Source organism: Pinus tabuliformis, chromosome 9, assembly GCF_031772625.1.
Source record: "Pinus tabuliformis cultivar Carrire ecotype Pingquan chromosome 9, CPIR1, whole genome shotgun sequence".
NCBI classification, from domain to species: domain Eukaryota; kingdom Viridiplantae; phylum Streptophyta; class Pinopsida; order Pinales; family Pinaceae; genus Pinus; species Pinus tabuliformis.
In genome coordinates, this window is record NC_142307.1 from 38,853,236 (window position 1) to 38,875,651 (window position 22,416).

General features: G+C 36.7%; 1 protein-coding gene across 1 annotated transcript in view; it reads right to left on the bottom strand.

Annotated features, from left to right (window-relative positions):
* LOC149147033 (uncharacterized) overlaps window positions 1-22,416 on the bottom strand; it is a 133,618-nt gene that overhangs the window by 46,424 nt on the left and 64,778 nt on the right. Inside the window, 3 exon segments of the mRNA XM_089440347.1 lie at window positions 14,790-15,106; window positions 15,215-15,322; window positions 15,407-15,830. Coding sequence (XP_089296473.1) covers window positions 14,790-15,106; window positions 15,215-15,322; window positions 15,407-15,830 — 849 coding nt within the window.

The window sequence follows — 22,416 nt, forward strand, 5'->3', positions numbered from 1 at the left end:
TACTTCCTAGTCTTGGAAGTAACTCCCTCTCTAAGAGCGAGTGTTGAATTGTGTAGCTTGGGAGGTACTCCAAGCCCTAGGGTTTAGGGTTTGGAGGACAAAGCGCTACAAGGGCAACTTGTGGGCTTGGAATCCAAGTGTAGGGTTTTGGCACCCATCGTGCTTTTGGTGCAAACCCATGACGGATTCATGGCATGTGATGGATGAGGATGATAGCGCTTGGAAAAACGATTCCAATGCATCGAAAATCGTTCGAATCCAAGTTGTCATTAGGGAGATATGAATTTTTGAAGTTTACATAATAAATATTGGTTGTGAAGTAGGCCGACTTGATGTAAAAAAGATCCAATGGACGTGTCACTTCAAGGTTAGACGTTGAGCCTTCATATGTGTATAAATATGAAGTGATATGGAGTCATTTAGGCATCCATCTTGTGGCAATACATCTCTAAGAGAGCTCTGAAATTTGGAGAGATCTAACCGTAGTAGAAGAGGACTTGGGACAACGTGTAAGGAGGCAAAGGAACATCGTGAAGGGCCTATGTTTGAGGCTAAGTTGCTGGGCATAATTTCATACTGTTTGTTGGATTGTTTTATGGGTTAAAGCAGATCTGAAAGGGTTGTTTCAAGTGTAGCCTAAGTCAGAAAGGCTAGGCAGTGAAGGCCGCGGGGCTAAGAGGAAACACATAGCCGTGTTAAGGGCTATTTGGGGTGATTTGACGAAGGCTGTAAGCCTACAGCAGTTGTTGTGCTAGGATGCAAGCCATAGCCAGTAGCTGGGTTGTTTCTAAGGGAAACATTGAAGGGTTAAGCCTAGATTTGGGGCAGCGTAGGTGTGAAGTGTCTCTCCTTGGAAGACAACAACCTTAACAAACTTATATTGCTGATTGTGTGTGGGTGGAGGACAACATTGTGTGCCCTAACCCGTGGTACATTGACAAGTGGTGCAAGAGGTGGACAACAACGTTTTGAAGAGGTGTATTGGGTCAAGAAGTGACCAATTTAGATCAGATTATAGTGCAACTTATTGGAGCCAATTGGAGGACATTCTGAGGTGATGTAATGACTTCCTAGGTGCATATCCGATAATGACAATATTGGGTGTCATAGAGTTGGTTGGAGGGTAGCGTTGGCTACCCAAAGTAGCCCTAGACAAGTTATCTTGAAGGACAAAGAGCAGTTGAAGGTTGGGTGAAGGACGGTGCGAAGTGAAACACTTTGATGGACTAAAGTTGTTTCTAGCGTGGCAGATTCGAGCTCGGGAATTAGGCCTACCCAAAGATGAGTTGATGAGCTTGTGTTCATTGTAGCAGATGTGACTTGTAGCTATAATAGGAGGCAGCCCTCTTGGAGTCTCGATGTGTATATGCCTTGATGGACTAAGGCACTACTAGTGAGCAGTACGGGAGCAAAGGACCGACGGGACAACATACGACATAGAAGTTGCGCAATGAAGTTTGTCATTATATCTTGTATACCATAGACTGTTGTATTATTCAAAATTTGGTTTAATATAACGAATATTGGGATTGTACATATTGTACAATTTTGTTTAAAACTGTGTAATTGTGCATATGTGATTTATTGCTTTATATTTTCGCTGTGCGAAGTAGTTTTATGGTTGAGATTATTTGTTTGGTAGTGTCAGTGATTTTAAGACTCTAACCTAGACCCAAGGTCATGGAAATTCAACGGTATGCAAAGCAAAGAAGCTACTAGAGTTGGTTCATATAGACTTGTGTGGACCCATGCAGACATAGTCGATTGGTGGAAGTTACTACTTCATCACATTTGTTGATGATTTTGGCAGAAATATGTGGATTTATTATTTGAAGTAGAATTCTGAGACATTTGAAAAGTTCCAAGAATTCAAATCCCTAGTAGAGAATCAAAGTGATCATTAGATCAAAGTATTAAGATCAGATCGTGGTGGAGAGAAAGAATAAAATGATTATGGACATGGAAAGGAGCATGCTAAAATGAATAAATTTGTCAAATGAGTACTCGGAAGAAGTAGTTACATGCGTTGTTTATGTGATAAATATATCTCCTACAAAAAGTGTGATGAATAAAGTTCTGTAAGAAGTATGGTCAGCTATGCCTTGTAGTGTATATTATTTTAAAATGTTTGGATGCATATCATATGCACATGTACCTAAAGATCTAAGAGGTAAGGTAGATGACAAAAGTGAAAAGTGTATATTTACTAGGTATAGTGAGCATTCAAAAGCATATAAATTATATAACCATGTCACCAAAAAGACTATAATCAACAAATATGTGGTTTTCAAAGAACAAGAGTCATGGAATGGGAGTGTAGACAGAACTATTGATGCAACAGTACCACTCAAAGAAGATGTAGCGAAAATGAGTAGCAAGGATGAAAATAAATGACACCAATCAGAGACATGCCAACAAGGGCTCCATGATATTCTGGACCATCGAGCACGTCATTAGATCAAAATACTCACAGCTATCAATCAAGTAATGAATCAAGTAATGATAAGAGAAAAATGAGAAGTTTGTAGGATCTTTATGATGATTTATATATCAATTCGAATTTCACATTACTGTCATTTCAACCCTCATCATTTGAAGAAGCTATCAAAGACAAGAATTGGGTGAAAGATATGGATGAAGAAATAGATTCTATAGAGAAAAATGATACTTGGGATTTGGTTAAGTTACGTAAAGATAAAAATCCCATTGGTGTGAAATGGGTCTACAAGACGAAGTTGAATGAAAAAGGAGGGATTACAGATTTAAAGCAAGGCTTGTAGCAAAAGGGTTCTCGCAACAACTAAGAATAGAAACTTTTGCTCCTGTAACCCAACTTGGATATGATCAGAGCAGTCTTGGCAATAACAACTCAGAATAAGTGGAAAGTGTATTAGATGGATGTCAAAATCAACCTTATTAAATGGAATTCCAAAAAGAGGAAATCTATGTGTAGCAACGCCCAGGTTATGAAGTTGAAGGTCATGAATACAAAGTTTATAGATTAAAAAAACGCTTTATGGACTCAAACAAGCTCCAAGAGCCTGGTATAGCAGGATTAACAATTATATGAACAAGAATGGATTTGGTAGAAGTAGCAGTGAACCAACCTTATACACAAAGGTAAACCAACATGGGAAATTTTTGATTGTCTGTTTGTATGGAGATGATATGATTTATACAAGCAATCTTGAGCTAGAGTAATTTAAAGTAGAAATGAAGAGATATTTTGAAATGACACATCTTAGTCTTATGCAGTATTTTCTTGTCATAGAAGTTGAGAAATCAGAGAAAGGGATTTTTATTTTTCAAGATAAATAAGCAAAAGAATTGTTGAAAAGATTTAGAATGGAAAGTTGTAAAGCTGCATACAAAGTTAAGGATGATGAGTGACCATATGTAAATCCAACTCTATTCAAAAAATCGGTTGGCGGTCTGATATATCACATAGCTACAAGACCAAATATTATGCATGGAGTTAGTTTGATTTCTAGATTTATAAGTCACCAAAAGACTCACATTGGAATGTCGGCAAAATGATTTTGAGATACATAGAAGGAACTACAAATTGTGGCATAATGTGTGCAAGCACAAAAAATAAAAGTTTGGTTGGATGTACTGACAATGATTTTGCAAGAAGTTTGGATGTAGGAAAAGCACTTTCGGTTATGTGTTTCATCTTTGGTTCAGGAGTCATCTCATGGGAATCTAAGAGGCAACCTATTGTGACATTTTCATCAACAAAAGCAGAATATGTACCAACGACAACAATTACCTTTCAAGCAGTATGGTTACAAAGAGTTTTGGATGGAATTTAGCATAAATATGAAGGATCAACAACAATCTATTGTGACAACACCTCAAACATTGCACTCTCAAAGCATAATGTCTTTGATCAAAAGATAAAACATATAGATACAAGATACCATTTTATAAGAGAACTTGTCACCAATTGAGAAGTTTATTTAGAACTTTGTAAATTAAGCGATCTGTTGGTTGATATATTTACTAAGCCATTAGCAAAAGATGTATTGAGTTTAATAGAGGAAACTTAGGTGTTGTAAACCTAGTTGAGACTTAGAACAACATGTATGTGTAAGTTAAGATGAGTTATGTCTTAGTTTCGCTGTCATAATCAAGGAGGAGTTTTAAAAATAGGGAATTACTCCCGCATACAGATTAATCTAGAGAAAGAGTATGAGTTAGTTTTGGTTCAGTTTAGATTTAGAGAAGTCAAGTAAGTGTGAGTTTGCATGATGTAGATAGTCCAAGTGAGATTCAATTAAGTCGCTAGTTAGATAGAATAAATACATCACATTGGGTTCCATTGTAATTGAATCAAGTTTTTAGTTAATAGAGTAATTAAGTAGCCGTTCACTTTTTTTGTGTGCGAATTTTATGTTTTGTTCTTTTTCCTTTCCAACCAATCCTAAGTTCATATGGCTAGTTCGAGATTGAGGTGGAGCATTGAAAAAAGTTGAAGGTGTTTACTACTAGTTGAACCCATAGTTACCAAATTGGACCAAGTTGTGCTAACGAATTTGAAAAATTGCCTATTTAGTCAATAATACGTAAAATTCGATTCTTACGGTTAAAATATATTAAGAGGTCGCATTCCATTTTCCCGAAATATTAGCGGTCCATCCATTACCGATAGATAAATCTAAATATATTAAGAGGTCGCATTCCATTTTCCCAAAATGTTAGCGGTCCATCCATTACCGATAGATAGATTTAAATATATTAAGAGGTCACAATCCATTTTCCCGAAATGTTAGCGGTCCATCCATTACCGATAGGTAGATCTAAATATACTAAAATCGGTTGATGATTTGAAATGGGAACAAAATTTCAAATAACAATAGAATTGATCTAATTATAGGAAAAAGTGAGGATAATTTAACTAATATTAGTGGAGCGAAAATTGTTTGCACGCAATCCCCAACACCAGACATCGTAATTGTCCATCGTGTGCTTCACAAAACAAACAAGTTCAATATATATTTGACAACGTACTTTTCTGCAATATTACTGGGCTTTTAATTTTTGAACTTTTTAATTTTATTTTATTGAGTTTTCATAGACATCAAATGTATTGTTTATATATATATATATATATATATATATATATTGAATTGAATTAAATTAATGTTATTATATATATATATATAGATATATATAATTTATTATTTATTTGTAAAAAAATCAAAATATTTGATATTTTATTTTTAAAAAACTTTTTTATTTGTTAATTATTAATTAATTAAAATCAGTGGTATGGTTAGAAATAATAAGTAGGTTTGAGTGATGCTGAGGCTGCGTATTTACCTGAAAAGATATAACTTTAAACAAATTTATACCTATTAAAAACAAGTACGGTTCTATCCCGTTAACAAATGAACAACAATTCTATCCAATTAACTCTAGCAAATGTTTCAAGTTGCACGATAAGGGGAAAAAAGCATTCTATTCCCAGGATTAAAACGAATCAAAATTTTCTAATATTTTGACTCAAAATAACATATTTCAATATTTATATGGCGTGTATTCCTCAAAATTTTCCGTATTGAATTTTAGAGTCTAATTTTTTCAATATAGAATTCATTCCAAATTTGAATTTTAACTCGAACTTGGTAACTATAGTTGAACCTAATTTACTCTGTTGTTTTCCTTAACTAATATTCCTCTCTTTAAATCAGGGTAGGGTATTATAGAAACAATAAATAAAAATATCATCTAAAATAAATCTCTATAGCAGCACTCTTAAAATTGCAATTCCCTAAGGCACAACTATTGAAATTTCCATTATTATGCACTCTTGTGACGAGCCTTGAGAATAAATTTACGCTTAATGCCTCATATGCTATAAAGTGAATTTGATTATTGGCCAAGATTATTTAACATACTATCATCCAAGAAACCATTTCAAGATTCTCTTTGAAGGTATTGATGAAAAGCCTCCTATGGTGGACCACTCTTATAAAACCCTCATGAGCTCTCATGAGAACCCTAGCACGATCAACTCGAGGAATCTTTCAGTCATTATCTGAGATGCTTTCTTTAAAATGAGTCTTTAAGATAGAATGACCAACCAGTAAAGATTAGTAATTGAACACTTTTCACATCATCCCTTGCTCTTAAGGAACATATTTGCCTCCCCACCTATTAAATAACTTATTCAAGGTTAATTATAATGAGAGTTTATTTTTAAATAATTAATTGAAGGATGGGAGGTCTCATTACGAGCCGACCTACCATGATTATAGGTCCTAACGAAAATGAAATTATTGCTACTAGTCACCAAGCCAGGGTAATGGCTTTCAGTGGAAAAGTTGGAAGACAAGAGGTCTCATCACAAGCCAATTTGTTCATTCATGTTAGTTCTTGTGAATGACATTGTCGTTAGTTGGTTACCAAGCCAGAACAATGGCCTTCAACTAACTTCTAAACAAATGTAAATGCTTTCAATTGACTCTGAATTTATATCTATTAGATGGGACACATGCATTTATTGGGGTTAAAAGGCATTGCTGTCGAGACGCCTGTTGGCAGTAGGGTCATGCCTGTGGTATTAAAGTTAATTTTACACTATTATTTACTTGGTTGTTTATGTCTTTCCCTGAACTTATTATCATATCTCTCCGAGGGTGGCTTTAAGATCCTTTCAGTAATGTGCTTTGGAGTTTTATCTTTCATAAATAATTTGGTTTTTATGGATGTGGGACCCTTAGTGTAGGTGATTCACTTTGCTTGAGCAAGAGGAGTTTCAACTATACACTTGGGTAATGGTAAGATGGACATTCTAAGAAGGTATTGTTTTGTCATATTTCTTTTTCCCTATTTTCCATCCTTTTTAATGCCTTGGTTTCCAAATGATGTCACTTCTATTTATAGTAATGAGGCTATTGAAAGTGAATACTTGCTAATTTGGACAACTCTTGAGATGCTTTGAGGAAATTTTGATTGTTGGCTCTTTCATGATAAAACTATTCTTGTAGTAAGGGCATTATTAACATTCCTATGGTATCCCTGGCTTCATAATTTATTTGGATCAGTCGTAATAAATATTTTTGTAGGATCTGATGAATTTTTGAATGCCTTACTTGATCAGATCAAGAAAGCATAACGACACCTAGAAACTGGCGATAGAAGAAACTCCTTTACATTCTGCAATTTATTGGTGAATTCAGCCTATGTATAACAAAGAAAAATTTAATTTGTAAGAATCCTTTATGCAGTACAGGAACCACAACGTTCTAGTGCAAGAAAATATGTTTCAGTACATGAAGTTGGGTTCGAGTGCAGGTTCCTTGTCATAGAATTCTTTTATTTAACTAACATTATTTATCATTGCCCAATGGGAATAAATGTTTTAAGTGTAGGGATATTATAAGTCTAGATAAACTCATTTTAATAAAGCACTACCATACTCCAATCAAAGTCATGATGAGGGTCGAGAATCAATATTCAGATCTAGAAGTAAAGGAAGGCTCATAATTTTGTTTTTTTGCAGAGGTCAGTAGTTGTGTGAGGAAACACAACAAGATTTGGTTGGCGGGATGTTGGTCGCCACAATTTTCCTTCTTTTAACCCTATCTTTGTCCTAACTACACTACCTAAGCCTTTGTTTTACAATTAAAATTAAACCTTTACACATGATTTTTGGTCTCTTTCTGTGATTTTATTGAATATGGATCATAGGGGCTTATTCATTATTAAAAAGGTTAAATAGATTTAAATTCCTTTGTAACTTACCTTTTCATATTTCCTTAAGGCATGGTGAGTAAATGTCATTAATCTAAAGTGAAATTCGGTTGGTGCAGGATTCGCAGTTCCTGTACCACCCGCTATTCCTGTACTAGGTGGAAAGTTAGACGATTCATTCCGAATTAACTCCAAATACATCATATTTGTTAAGGAATGGTGCACACCTGTCGCTGAGAGTTTGTTCCATTTTTTGCATTAGGATTGGAGTGTTATGGATGTTCTAAAGATGCAGGATCTGATGTTCTTGTATTGTCTGTCGTTCCTGTATCGTCTGTCATTCTTGTACCGACCGTCGTTCCTGTACCGATCGTCATTCTTGTCCCATCCGATGTTCCTATACCAGTGGAAAACGCCGATTCATTTCATATTGACTCCAAAAATATCATATCTGTTAAAAATTGATACACATCTCTTGTCGAGGGTTTGTTCCATTCTATGCATTAGGCTTGGAGTGTTATGAATGAACTAAAGATGGAGGTCAGTTGTTGTTCAAGTGTATGTTTCTGTTAATTTTTATTACAGCCGAGAGCGGAGCTTTATGTATAAAATAGGGATTCTAGGGTAGACTTAGGGGCGATACTCTGGTGAAATTTTGGCTCATACTATAATTTTTGTGTCGCCATAATTTTGGGCTAGATGTAGTAATCCACGATGTACATTTGCAAATACCGAGTTTAATATAAGGAGCTATGCCAGTTATTCATTCTCTGTTCCAATATTTTATGTGATGCGTTATTTGAGCAGTTGATTTTCCAGATCTCGTAACAAGGAAACGAGCTGGTTGGCTAGGGCCCAATGAGCCCAGATCGTTCTCCCTCTTTCATATGTGTGCTAGACATATTTTCATATGCAAGGTTTGAGCAAGAAATATTTCATTTCTTTTTTGTAACTAACAGATTTTCGCTTTCTTCATAAGTTGTGTGACTCGGATCCGAGGTGTGAAGGTGTGGGTGTGTCATTTACCGAAGATTGAATAACATTTCTTTCCTTTGATGAGTGGTTCCATTTATGCAAAAAATGTGTTTCAGTTTGCTTGCACCAGTGTGCTTTATTTCTGCAAGTGGATTTATTTTTCCTTCTGCAAATGTGTTTCATTTCCCTAGTTACAAATGTGTTTCACGCAAGTGTGTTTCCTTTAAACTAGGGTTGATTTACTTGCATATTTCTAAGCGTTAATGAAATGTTGTCTATATAATGAGGATCCGTGCTTATGCTTAATCTCTTGTGGGAATAGTTTAGTTCAAAGACTGGAATTTGGTGAAGGTACCTTTGGGGTGAAACCTCTATTTGATAAAAGTGCAAATCTAGTTAATTTCATGACAGTCATCTAAGAAAGAAGGGATGCTTTGTTTTTAGAGTAAATGATCACTTTCCCATGAAGAAGTTTTTGTTGCAATAACGATTTCCTTTGGCTTTCAAAGTATTTTTCACTCTTTGAATGAATGATTAAATAGGGAATATTTCGATTACATGCATTTATTTATCTGCTCTAGTTTGCTTTGCAAGTTCATTTCTAGTTAAGCACACTTTACATTTCATGCAAATGGTTTGGAAGCTCAGTATAGGAATACAAACTTCTTAGTACAGGAATCTCTATTTTGGTACAGGAATTGATACCCTGGTAGAGAAACAGAGTACTCTAGTACAAGAACTCAAAATTCTTGTATGAAAGCCAAAATACTCAGTGCGGGAACAAAACATACTTCCGGTGCAGGAACATCGTTTTAGTACAGGAATATCGTTCTAGTGCAGAAACTCTATTCTAATACAGGAACGTTGTTGTGGTGCAGGAATGATGGTTGAGACTAGGAAGGAAAACCTATAACAGAGACAAATGCACTTCACAACCTAATTATTTCTCTGTCTTATGACTACACTGACGTTTAGTCTCAGATATTTGCTTTTCTTCTCTTAGTGATCATGATTGTTTATGCTGATTTGAAATTCCATTCATTGAGTCTTTGCAAAGTATTTTCCTTTTGATTTCGGCACCAAAATTCTTTTGGTGTTAGTTGCTTTCCATTCTTTTGATTTTGCAAGCGTAATTAAGAAAGATAGAAGTAGGGTTTGTAGGTTGTTGAAGTCCTTCTCTGGCATTTCTAGTGCTGCACCTCCAAGTTTACGAACTCCCGGATTGACAAATAAATGTTGGTCCATTAATATGCCCTATATTACACCCAACAATATGATTTGTATATAAGGCATGGTGATATGCAATGATCAAGTTTCATCGAGGGCATAGTGACAGGAATGCGGTTGTTGCAAGTGGTTTGGTAGATGTGTTGTGTGTGTGTGGGGTTCGAGTCGGAAGTAGTTTGGAAATGAAGGTTTTAGATTAGAATGAACTTGTGGTTTTCTTGGAAACTATAGATTAGAGTGGAACCCAAAGTTTTTTTAAAGCATTGAGGGATAACAAGGAAGTTGGTTTTGACAACAGTTTGGTTGGTCTTTTTCAATACATTTTGTTATTTTTGGAGTAAACTTCAGATTTTGAGTTCTTAGCTTAGAATGTGTAGATTGATGGCTTCTAGTAGAAATTTGGGACAATCTCAATGACCAATTTTGACTTGGTAAAAACTATGAAATTTAGTCAATCAAGATGAAAACTTTTGTCTATTCTCGGGATTGTTGGGATGTAGTTGTAAATGGTTCATATAACCACATCAAGCTACCATATAGGCTATGTCAAATGTTCAAATAGCTATATTAATTGAAAATATAAAGAAGGATTCAAAAGCACTATGATTTATTCGGTTAGGATTAGAAGAAACATTTTTTCCAAATGTTATAGCAACAAATTATGCCAACCAAGCATGGGATATTTTAGAGATTATCTATCAAGGCACAAATAAAGTAAAAATAGCAAAGCTGTAGAAACTTAGAAGGAGCTTTGAGAACATGAAAATGAAGGATTCTAAGTCTATTTACTAGTTTATGACTCAAGTAATGAATATGGTAAACCAATGGATAATACATGGTTATGACATAATTGACCAAAACGTTATCGAGAAGGTTTTGAGAATTCTCCTAATCAAATTTGATTTTGTAATTGTTGTCATTGAATAATCAAAGAATTTGGCACAATTTTCCATCGTGGAACTAATGAAACAAATATATGCAGGGATGACGAATCTATGGAGAATGTCTTGATATCACAAGAATCTATCAACAAAGATAGAGGAAAGAACAATAGAGGCATGGGAAAATATACCAAAACCAACTCATGAAAATATAGCATTTCAAGTTTAAATCAAGGATATATGCTTCAACAAAACCCTCGAAACTTAAGGCAGAGTATCAGAGACCATCAACAAATAAAAGAATATGACAAATCTAAAACTCAATGCTATCACTGTAAAACATATGGGCATTATGCTAATGAATGTAGGAAAAGGAAGGAAGACCTAAATGAAAACAATGCCAATTTTACAACTACTTCTCAAAGTACTTCCAGGTCTGTATTTATTACTAGTGATATTGCCCAAAAGAGTAACAAAGACCTTTACCTGTTAGATAGTGGTTGCAATAACCATATGATTGGAAATAGGAACATGTTCACAAGCCTAGATAACTCTGCTAGGACTGCAGTTAAATTGGGAGATGACAATGTTGTGAACATTGTTGGTAAGGGGACAATTAGAGTCATCACTAAAGAAGATGCAAAGAAAAATATTTCAAATGTCTATCTAGTCCAAGGATAAAAACATAACCTTATGAGTATTGATCAAATTATTCAAATTGGTTACTTTTACAATCTTGGATAAATTTCCTAGCAAGGGTCTAATTGTTAATATTGAAGTGACCAGGAATAGGATGTATACTTTGACTATGAAAAGTGTCAATGGGTCAAACTCATTTCCCCATAGAGTAAACAATCTAGATGATTCTTGGCTTTGGCATTTGAGATTTGGTCACTTGCATTTTGGAGGATTTAATTTGTTGCAGCAAAACCAATTAGTTAAAGACGTACCAATTATACATGAATTAGCCAACTCTTATGAGAGTTGTACATTGGCAAAACAACACAAGGACAAATTTCCAACCAATGCATCTCACAAGGAAAGTACACCATTGGATTTGGCGCATACTAATTTGCATGACCCTATGACAACACAATCTCTTTGAGGGAACTTTTATTACTTGACATACATTGATGATTTCAGTCATAAGACTTGGATATACTTCTTGAAATATAAATCTGAAAATTATGACATTTATGAGGAGTTTAAGGCCGTGGTTGAAAAACAATGGGGTCAATATATTAAAATCTTGAGATATGATAGAAGAGGAGAATATGACTCCAAAGAGTTTATAGCATACTGTGAACACTTTGGATTCAAGAGACAATTCACAACCAACTTACACACCAAAGTAGAATGGTGTAGCAGAAATGAAAAATAGAACAATCATGAACATGGCTACAAGTTTTCTGAAAATAAAAGACTTATCCAATAAGTTTTGGAGTGAGGCAGTTGCTTTTTTAGTATACATTTTGAACAGGTCTCCCACAAAGAGTGTCAAAAATAAGATGCCACAGGAGGTATAATGCGTTATAAAGTGCAAATGTATTACATTTCAAGTTGTTTGGATGTGCAAAATATAATCACATACATGAACAAGTAAGAAGGAAGCTAGATAATCGAAGTGAGAAGTGTATTTTTACAGGTTATAGTGAACAATCCAAGGCATATAAATTGTAAAATCCAATCACAAAGAATTTATAATTAGAAATGATGTAGATTTCAAAGAAGTTGAAGCTTGAGATGGAAGTGTAGACAAAACTATGACATTTGGAGCAACATTTCCTTTTGGACAAGTTGATGTAGAAGAGAAAAATGAGCAAGCAAGGTAGCAAGATGCATAAGCTCAATCACCTGTCAAAGGTTCTCCAGCAAGGACACCAAGAATTAAAGTTCAAGGAGAGTCACCAAGACAAGGAGGACAACACTCCTAGTTCTCGTGACAATAGGGAATCAAATCCAACAATTGCATTATTGAGATTTAGGAAGACAAAAAGTTTAAAAGACATTTATTATCAATATGATGATTTAGATCTATAGTCCAAATTTGCATTAATTACATGTTGACCAATGTGTTTTGAATAAGTAGTCAAAAAAGAAAATTGAATCCAAGCCACAAATGAAGAGCTAGATCCCATAGAAAAGAATAACACAAGGTATCTAGTTGAGTTACCAGCAGGGAATTTGTCAAATGGGTGTACAATACAACATATAATGAAAAAAGTGAGATTGAGAAGTACAAAGCAAGGTTGGTTGGCAAAAGCTTTGCTCTACAATCAGGTATAGATTATGGAGAAACTTTTGCACATGTAGCTAGATTGGACACTGTAAGTATTGTTTTGGCATTAACACCTCAAAATAGGTGGCAAGTCTATCAAATGGATGTTAAATCAACCTTTCTAAATGAAATTCTTGTAGAAGAGGTTTATATTGAACAACCACCTAGTTATTGAATTAAAGGACAAGAAAATAAAGTCTATGGGTTGAAGAAGGCATTACATGGGTTGAAGCAAACTCACGGACCTTGATACAAGAGAATAGATTCTTATTTGGTTGCTAATCAGTTTAGCAAAAGCAAGGGTGAGCCCACTTTATATACAAAGTATATATAATAAAAAAAAAAAAAAAAAAAAAAAAATTAATAGTTTGTCTATGTGGATAACACGATCTATATAGCTAACCTTTTACTTGATAATCTTAAATCTACAATGAAGGTTGAATTTGAAATGAATGATTACAAAAATTTAAGCAATAGAAGTTAAGTATTTTCTTGTGATAGAAGTTAAGCAATCTGATATTTGTTAAGGAAAGTATGCAAGAGATGTATTACTAAGGTCTTAAATGACGAATTGCAAGTTACAATAATAATAATAATAATAAAGCAAGTAGAAGGATCAAGAGTTGATCCTACCATGTTTAAGAAGCTTGTTGGAAGCCTCATATATCTCATAGCAATAAGGCTAAATATTATGTTTGCAGTTAGTCTAATTTCAAAATTCATGGAGTCTCCCAAAGGCTCACATTGGCAAGTGCTAAAAGAATTCTACACCATTTTGTAGGAACAACATAGTGTAGGATTATGTATTCATGCACTACAAAGGGTTTTTAGTCAGTTATATTGATATTGATAGTGATTTTGCATGCAAAGCTGATGAAAGAAATAATACATTTACTTATGCATTCCATTGTGGCTCAGGTCTGATATCATGGGCACCCAAGAAACAAACTATTGTTACTGTATCTTTAACAGAAGCAAAGTACGTGGCAGCCACTTCAACAACATGTCATGTTGTTTGATTAAAAAGTATATTAGCTGATCTTTAGAATGAACAGAGAGAGGCAACTGTTATATATTGTGATAACAATTCAACAATTTTTTTTTTGGTAAAGAATCATGTATTCCATGGCAAGAGTAAGCGTGTTAACACATGTATCATTTTATCAGAGAACTAGTAAGCAATGGTAAAACAAAGTTGTTTGAAATTTTATGAGTCCAAAAACCAATTGACATAATTTTCATAAAACCATTAAGCTAAAAATAGTTTTGAATTTGAAAGACAAAATTTAAGAATTGTAAATCCTAAAACATGTGGGGGAGTGTTGAAGCCAGGTGTAATTTGTACCACCCACGATTTGTACCGACACTAAATGAATTCAATGTAACTGTCATATTTCTTTGTCATTTCTCGTTTGGTAGTTAGAGGAGCCAATGCAGACAATGAATGAACCTACTCCCGAGACTTTCAGATGAAGCTCATTTTTAGTTTCCATGTCGTTGTATTTTTGTTTTTTCGATGGTTTCCAATACAGAGCTTCATATTACTCTGTTTTCCGTTGTTGTGATTACTCAGTTTTTTGTGTTGCTGTTTCAGTTTGTTGCGTGGATAAATAGGGATGTGTTCAATCGTTTCAGCCCCTGTTTCCAACAAAGAGGGCTCTCCTATTTACATCTAAGATCAGCAATTACCCCGTTAAACCAAGAAGATTACAGTTTTGAGTACTCACTTGGAAAATTTGGAAGATTTCATCTGCGAAAGACACTTGATGGAGCTTTCCACGATCAATTCACTTGCTTTTTTGATTACATCGTGCATTGCTTCCTTCAACTGAGAGCGTTCTTTAAACTGCTTTACAACTTTAGCCAAAAATACCATTTCTTGGAGAAGACGCAGGCACTCAGTTTTGTTGGCGCTAACCTCATCGAATCTTTCCAAGATAGATGCCACCACAACAAGACCTGCAGTAGCCAAGTGTGCCATTCCCATCCCCTGGAGGATACCGCTAGCAACTGTCTTGATCGCGTCCCCAGGAACAATGGCTTTCTGAATCCCATAAAACAAAAGTAAAGAAGAATTTAGATTAACATGATACAAGCATGAATTTAAATAAAATTATTGAATGTGAAATTATGGAAAAGTTTTAATTCGCACAACGAAATTTGCTGCCTCAGACAGGAATTCCTTTAATTTATTGAAGCTTTCTGAAGTGGTGGGAAGATATTGTTGAGCTGTCTTTGTCTGTGACGACTTAGTCCCCTCCTGAAAGAAAAAAGAAAGAAATGAAAATCATGCTGTTAGCTAGATTTCATCTAATATTTTGTGTAACATAGCTATCCATGTTACCTCCATCTGTTCTAACAGATTAGATATGTGCTCCATAAGAGCGTCGAGATCCACATCCACATTTCTTTCCTCAATTGCAGATGAGGAATTGTCAACTGATGGAGCCTCCGGTACTGCAGGAACATCAGGGTCGTTTAGAACCTCCATTACTGCGGGGTCGTTTCCTCTTAAAAAGCGGCGGCACGGGCAGAAGAAGAATCGGGAGCAGCTGCGGCGCAGGCAGGAGAAGAATCGGGAGCAGCTGCGGCGCAGGCAGGAAAAGAATCGGGAGCAGCTGCAGCATTTAGTTGCTGGAAAGCTTGGGTAACAACGCTCTACTGTAACTTCCCAATTGAAAGTAGGAAGGAAATTTGAAATGTAGGAACAATGGATTTCAAAGAATTTCCACTGAATTTGCTCGAACTGATCACAACCAATACTAAAACTGATATACAGAAAATTTATATGTTACAAACTCATTGATTCCATTTAAAGTGCTCACAAATTCCATAATCGTAAAGCAAAAGCCATACTATTTATTCTGCTGTGAGTGCGGCAAGGTTAAGACAAAGTGGGAAATTCCATACGTGGTACAGTGAAAAACATTTCTGTTGGTGACGTGCAAGGTGAAATAAAAAATGTATGGTTGCAGAAACTTAATTGGAAAATATATGTTTCGTGATGTTCAATATAAAGTGAAAAATTCCATACCTGAATACACCTAAAGTGACAAAGATGAAGTTTCTGTAGACAAAGGATGTTATTCGTGATGCAGGAGCATCTGGTCGACAGGGCGAAGACCGAGAAGGGGCAGACAAAGTTTCTGAAGAAGATTGGGAAAGATGAATATTTCGACAAATGGACAGCAAGACTGTCAGAGTTCTTATTTTTTATTTTGTTCTTCCAAGGTCAACTACAGCATTTGATTCTATTAGCTTAAATTTCTATTTAATCTGTTCTGTTTTAATTGTAGTAACAGGTCTTAATTAGAGTTGTTAGGGGACTGTAGTAACAGGTCTTAAACTAGAGTTGTTAAGAATTAGATAAATGACAATAATCAATGTAAGCCGTAAACCCTTATGGAACAGGGGAAACAGATAAACAAACAAATAGTCAAGTCGCATAAACTGATAGTAACTGCCAAGCAACTGTAATGTAGTAACTACCAAGCAGTTATCTAACTGCTGGACTATTGTATAAAAAGACAGATGAAATAACCCAGACGGGTTCCGGAGCGAAGCATTGAAAAGAGAATAAGCAAAATACATTTTATTTCCTTCATAAATTGTTCAAGTGCACAATTAAATTCAAGATTGCAAGATTTATGTCCTCTAAGATAGAATACGCATGCATATATAGTTCTGTTCATTCCATTCATTGCAGACAAATACAGTAACAGAGTTTCACGACCTCAAAAGAATACACATATATATATATTTTCTGTACATTCAACTCATTGCAGGCAAATACAGTAATCGAGTTTCACGACCCCAAAAGGAACACACATATCTATTTGCTGTACATTCAACTCATTGCAGGTAGACACAGTAACGGAGTATCACGACTCCAAAAGTCTCATGACCAGCCGAGACCGAGAGCGAGCATAAAGCGAGGAGAGACAAACAATAACGCAAGATACAGTCCACAGTCGAAACTGGTAAGCAACAGCACCGAACTTAAATATATATTACATACCACTGTGTAATTACATTGCAGGTTTATAAAACTCCCATAACATGAAAGGACTGAGCAACGAGGATTCGTTGGTCCCGGCCACCAAATAAAAGAACTTACAGAAACCCTCCTAGCTACAGTTACGGGTCGATTGTGCAACAAGGATTCGTTGGAGCAAGCCATTAAACAAAAGAATTCACAGAAACCCTCCAAGCTACGGCTACGGGTTGGAATAACATAAAGACCAGACTCTACCACTATCTCGCATACAGACCACAGATGCAAGTAAATACAGCAAAGACGAAGAACCACGGAAGAAACTAAGGTAAGAACAGAGCTACCCGGAAGACAAGCAGTCGAAGTCCCTGCAAAGCCACGGGACCGGTCACCTGCAACCACCACAGAAGAGCAACGTTAGGGTTCATAACCAAATCAAAACCCTCGCAACAGAAACAACATCGTGAAGCTGTAAAGGAGTTGACAGAGAGCGAAACCCTTGTATGGCTGAGGAGCATAGCCATACCTGAAGTGAACCGAACCCATAAGCCGCAGAAACGAAGTGAAACCCTGACCACAGAGGGGCTGCGAGAGTCAGCACTAGCTCGAGCAGAGGAGAATGAAATATAGCAAGGAACAATCTCTTACCTGAAGACACAGTGCCGAACGTCAGACAAGAACCAGAGGCGGAGCCGAATACCTGAGCAAAACACAGAGAGCAAAGTGACGGAGTGAAAATGACCGAATAGGCGCGAACCGGCAGTGAAAAGGGAAAAGTGAAATTAGGGTTTGATAATCTCGAGAAGAACAGGTGTCGCGGGAAGAGACCAAGTCAGTACCGTGGGTTGATTAATAATCACCTACCAAATAAATTGCAATCACACCATATCCAAAATCAAAATATCAGTGCAGGTCCACATAGGATTGGGCTAGTGTGGGACCACGTGGGCTGGGCCCCCATCAATTCGACTGGTCATTCCCCATGTAAAGTGGAAAATTCCTTGCGTGCTTAAATTTAAAGGGAAATTTATAATATTTAATCTACTTGTCAGGCTCAAGGTAAAGTGAAAGTGTTCACATTTATAAATTAATATGCTTTTCAACTGTTAGGGGGTTTTAAGACAATATTTGAGTCAACTGTCTTAACTTTTTTTGTTTTCCCGAGGAAAAAAGCAAAACTTTTTATTAATGACTATAAAAAGTTTTTGTACATATTGTTCCTGAGCCATGCAATGACTCATAAAGGTCCCAATCTGCTCAACCCATAGGGAGCTATTCTGCTGTTATAAAAATCTGTAGTAGTCTTCCTCCCGGGAGGACGCAAAGTCTGTATACAAACATGACATAAAGAAACCCGGGGTCACCTTCTACGAAGGATAAACAGCCCCATACTACAACAAAAAGAATGTAAAAGTCTGTTATCCAGTGATAATATAGCAAAAAGGAATAAAAAGAGTCTGTTATCTGTATGCTATAAACCGGAAAAAAGAAAACTGTACAGTGAAATATATACAGAAACAAAAATCAGATAACAATATCTGAGAGAAAATCTGTCAAAAATGTAGTTATAAACTGAGATCAAAGAGGCTGTGCATATGGAGGCTGATCTGTTCTGAATGACTGCCCCTGTCTGGTCTCTTCTATTGCCCAGCTGCCCGGAACCTGTTGTAGACCAGCTTTAGAAAGCTGATCCGCCTCTTCGTTCCTGTCCCTGTATATATGGCAAATTGTAAACCTGTTAAAATAAGTCTTCAGATAAGAAATTTCTTCAACAATTGTTTTCAAAATCTGGTTTTGACATGTTGCAGTTCCATTGACCCAGTTAATGACATTTAGTGAATCTCCAAAAATCTGAATGGTGTTGATGTTTCTGTGATGAAGCCAGCATAAAAGGTATCGTAAGGCCGAAAGTTCAGCAAAGTTGTTTGTGCCTGTACCCAACCCAACAGAAGCTTTTAAAGAATGTTCCGAATTGATGTGTATGCACAGTCCTGCACCAGCTCTATTATTTTGGGAAGCCCCATCAAAGTATCCACACGGTATGCCCTCCTGAATATTGATATGTGTTTGTTTTGATTTGGGTTTTTTGTCCTCGGGTGGAGGCAAGGCAGAATAAATGGCTGAGATATTAGTGGCTATAACAGAAGAAAGTGTATCCTTATCTTGAAACAGGCTCTTGTTTCTGGCAAGCCATACTCCCCAACAGAAAATAAGGGGCAGGTTCCTCATATTCCCTTCAGGATAGGATTTCCACCATTTCCTCCAAGCCACATCCAAAGGATCATGCCCCCACTGAGCTTTTACCTTAAGAAGAGCAGTGACCTCCTCCCAGATCTTCCTTGAGAAAACACAGGTGGTGAAGAGATGGCTGGTTGTTTCCTCATCAGATTTACATAAGGGGCATCGCCCTGGCCCAACTAAATACCTTGTCTGTAATGTTTCCCATGTTGGAACCTTTCTTTTTAAGATGCACTAGAGAAAGAGCCTTGACTTGGCAGGGCATTTTAATTTCCATATATCTGTGGCCCACCAATCCGGAACTCCCCAGCCTTTCTTTCCCATTAGAAAAGAATAACCATCTTTTGGGGAATACTCCCCAGAATTGCTTTGTGCCCATAACAAGCAATCAGGTTCCTCCTTAATCCTGACATTGGATCTTTGCAATTCTTTAATGAAATCCGGCCATTCATTCTTCCATCTAATGTTTAACCCTAATTCTTCATCATCCTTCCAAGCCTGTCCCCAGATGGTGGACTGGCCCACTCTTTCCACCTGATTTAGTGATGAAATACCTTTAGAATCAAGGTGTCGAAGAAGCCCTGGGGATAAAGCAAAAGCTTCATTGCATCCTATCCAAGGGTCTCTGCCAATCCTGATCTGTCTCCCATCTCCCACCTTCCAAGCTAATCCTTGCTCAATCACTGAAAAGGCTTCCACCGTGGCCTTCCAGACTGCTGAAGAATTTTTTACCTTCTTATTTTGACTCCGGATCCACTCTTCCAAAGGCATTGGATCTATGTACTTCCTTTTCACCACCCTTGTCCACAGGTTTTCCATGGTTATTAGTCTCCATCCTGATTTTGCTGCTAGTGAGATGCTAAACTCAGGGAGTCGTTTTATCCCCCATCCTCCCCATTCTTTAGGTCTGGCTACTTTGTCCCAAGCTACCCATGGTAAACCCGAGGAATCCTTTGTTCCTGCCCATAGGAATCTGCAACAGATTCTTCTAATTTTCTCCATTACTCCTTTGGGAATCCAAGTTAGGGCTGCCCAATACACTAGGATAGCTAATAGGACTGATTTAAGAAGGGTCAATCTACCTGCTCTGGACAGCCATCTAAAGCTCCAGTGAGATATTCTGGATTCTATCTTTGCTATGAGCCAGTTCCAATCATCATTTTTGTAGGCAGCTGGCTTTAACCAAAAGCCCAGATATTTGAAGGGGACTTCCAGGGGTTGACTAGGGAAAGGAAATAGTTCAGCCATTTGATTCCTTCCCCTTCTTTCAAAATCTGCCATACAAGCTTGGGATTTCCCAAAATTAATCTGCATTCCAGTTGCTTTTAGAAATAGATCAAAGATACATTTTAATTCCTTTAATTCACTACCAGTACCATTGGTGAAGATCAAGATATCATCAACGAAAAGAAGGTGAGTGATGTAGAGATTAATTGCTACCTCGATACCTTTTACCTTTTCCTCTCTTCTGGCTTTGTGAATCAGTCTACTGAGCCCTTCTGCCACAAGGAGGAACAGGAGAGGGGATAAAGGGCACCCTTGTCTGAGGCCCCTCTGGCTGTTAAAGAAGGAGGATGCTGCTCCGTTGACCAGAACAGCAAAGCTAACATTTGTGATGCACCCCATGATCCAACTGACGAAAGGATAGCTGAAGCCCACATGTGTTAGTAGCATCCTTAGATATAGCCAGCTGATCCTATCATATGCTTTGGAAAGGTCGATTTTAAGAACAGCTCCCTTCTTTTTCTTCATTTTGATACTGTGGATAACCTCCTGGGCTACACCAATGGCTTCATGTATCTGTCTGCCATCCAGGAACCCAAATTGTTCCATTGATATATTTCTTGACAGAATTGGTGCAATTCTGAGAGCTATAACCTTTGAAATAATCTTGTAAATGCAATTACATAAAGAGATAGGTCTAAAGTCTTCAAAACTGTCCGGCTCATCCTTTTTGGGAATAAGGGCAATAAAAGTAGAGTTAAAGGGTCTGTAGACAACTCCTTTCAGCCTGGACTCTTCAACTACTTCAGTTAACTCTGCTCCAATCTGTTCAAAAAAATGGAGAAACAATTCTATAGTCCAGCCATCAGGCCCTGGACTTTTGTCTTTGCCCATAAGCTTCATAGCTATTTCAATCTCCTCCTTAGAAACCGGAATTGTAAGGTCTTCTGCTTCATCTTCCTCAACGAATCTAGGAAAACTTTGCACAGTTTTGAATACTTCTGCAATAGTGGCCTCCCCCGGATCTGCAAAAATGTTTTGAAAATGTCTTTTTCCTACGCCAGAAAGCTCTGGAAAGGAACTGACTTCTCTCCCTTCTTCATCTTTAAGGTGCCAGATAGTATTTGAAGATTTCCTTCCTTTTGCAAAATTATGGAAAAGCCTAGTGTTTTCATCACCAGATTTTAGCCAGATTGCCCTACTTTTAATCCTCCACTCCTCTTCCCTTTCCAACAGAATTTTGTTTTGCTGCTTTTCTAATTGAAGGATTCTGTCCTTTGAAACTTGTGAGGAGTATCCATCTGACTCCATACTCTCCAACTGCTTCAGCTCCTCCCTTATACTGATCAACTCCTCATTTTGTTTTATTTTCCTGTCCTTTGCCCAGGAAATTGTAGCTTTCTTCAATCTTTTTAAATTCTCCATGAATAAAAAACATTTATCCTCTCCAGCATTGTGATCAGGGTGGTTCCAAGATTCTTTAAACAGATTGCCATAAGTAGGGTCTTGGAGCCAGGCAGGATTGAACTTAAAAGGAGCCGGAGGTTTGTGAGGAGGAATAGATATGTCTAAGAAAATTGGGAAATGATCCGAATTCCCTATTTCCTCCACCCACTGTCTGATCAAAGGAGCTTTTGAAGATAATGACTCCGTTAACAGAAAGCGATCTATCCTTTTGGCAATCCGTCCTTCTCCTATCCTGCGATTTCTCCAAGTAGGCTTAAGCTTAATTGGGGAGGGATCGATTAAATTCTTCTCCGTGATGAGGTTATGGAAAAAATCAGTAAGGGGATCTTCTCTCGCAGATGGGCCCCAAGCTTCAGCTCTACCCATAGAAAAATTTAAATCACCTCCCATGATCATCAAGTGTGAATTCATAATAGATTTTGTCATCAAAT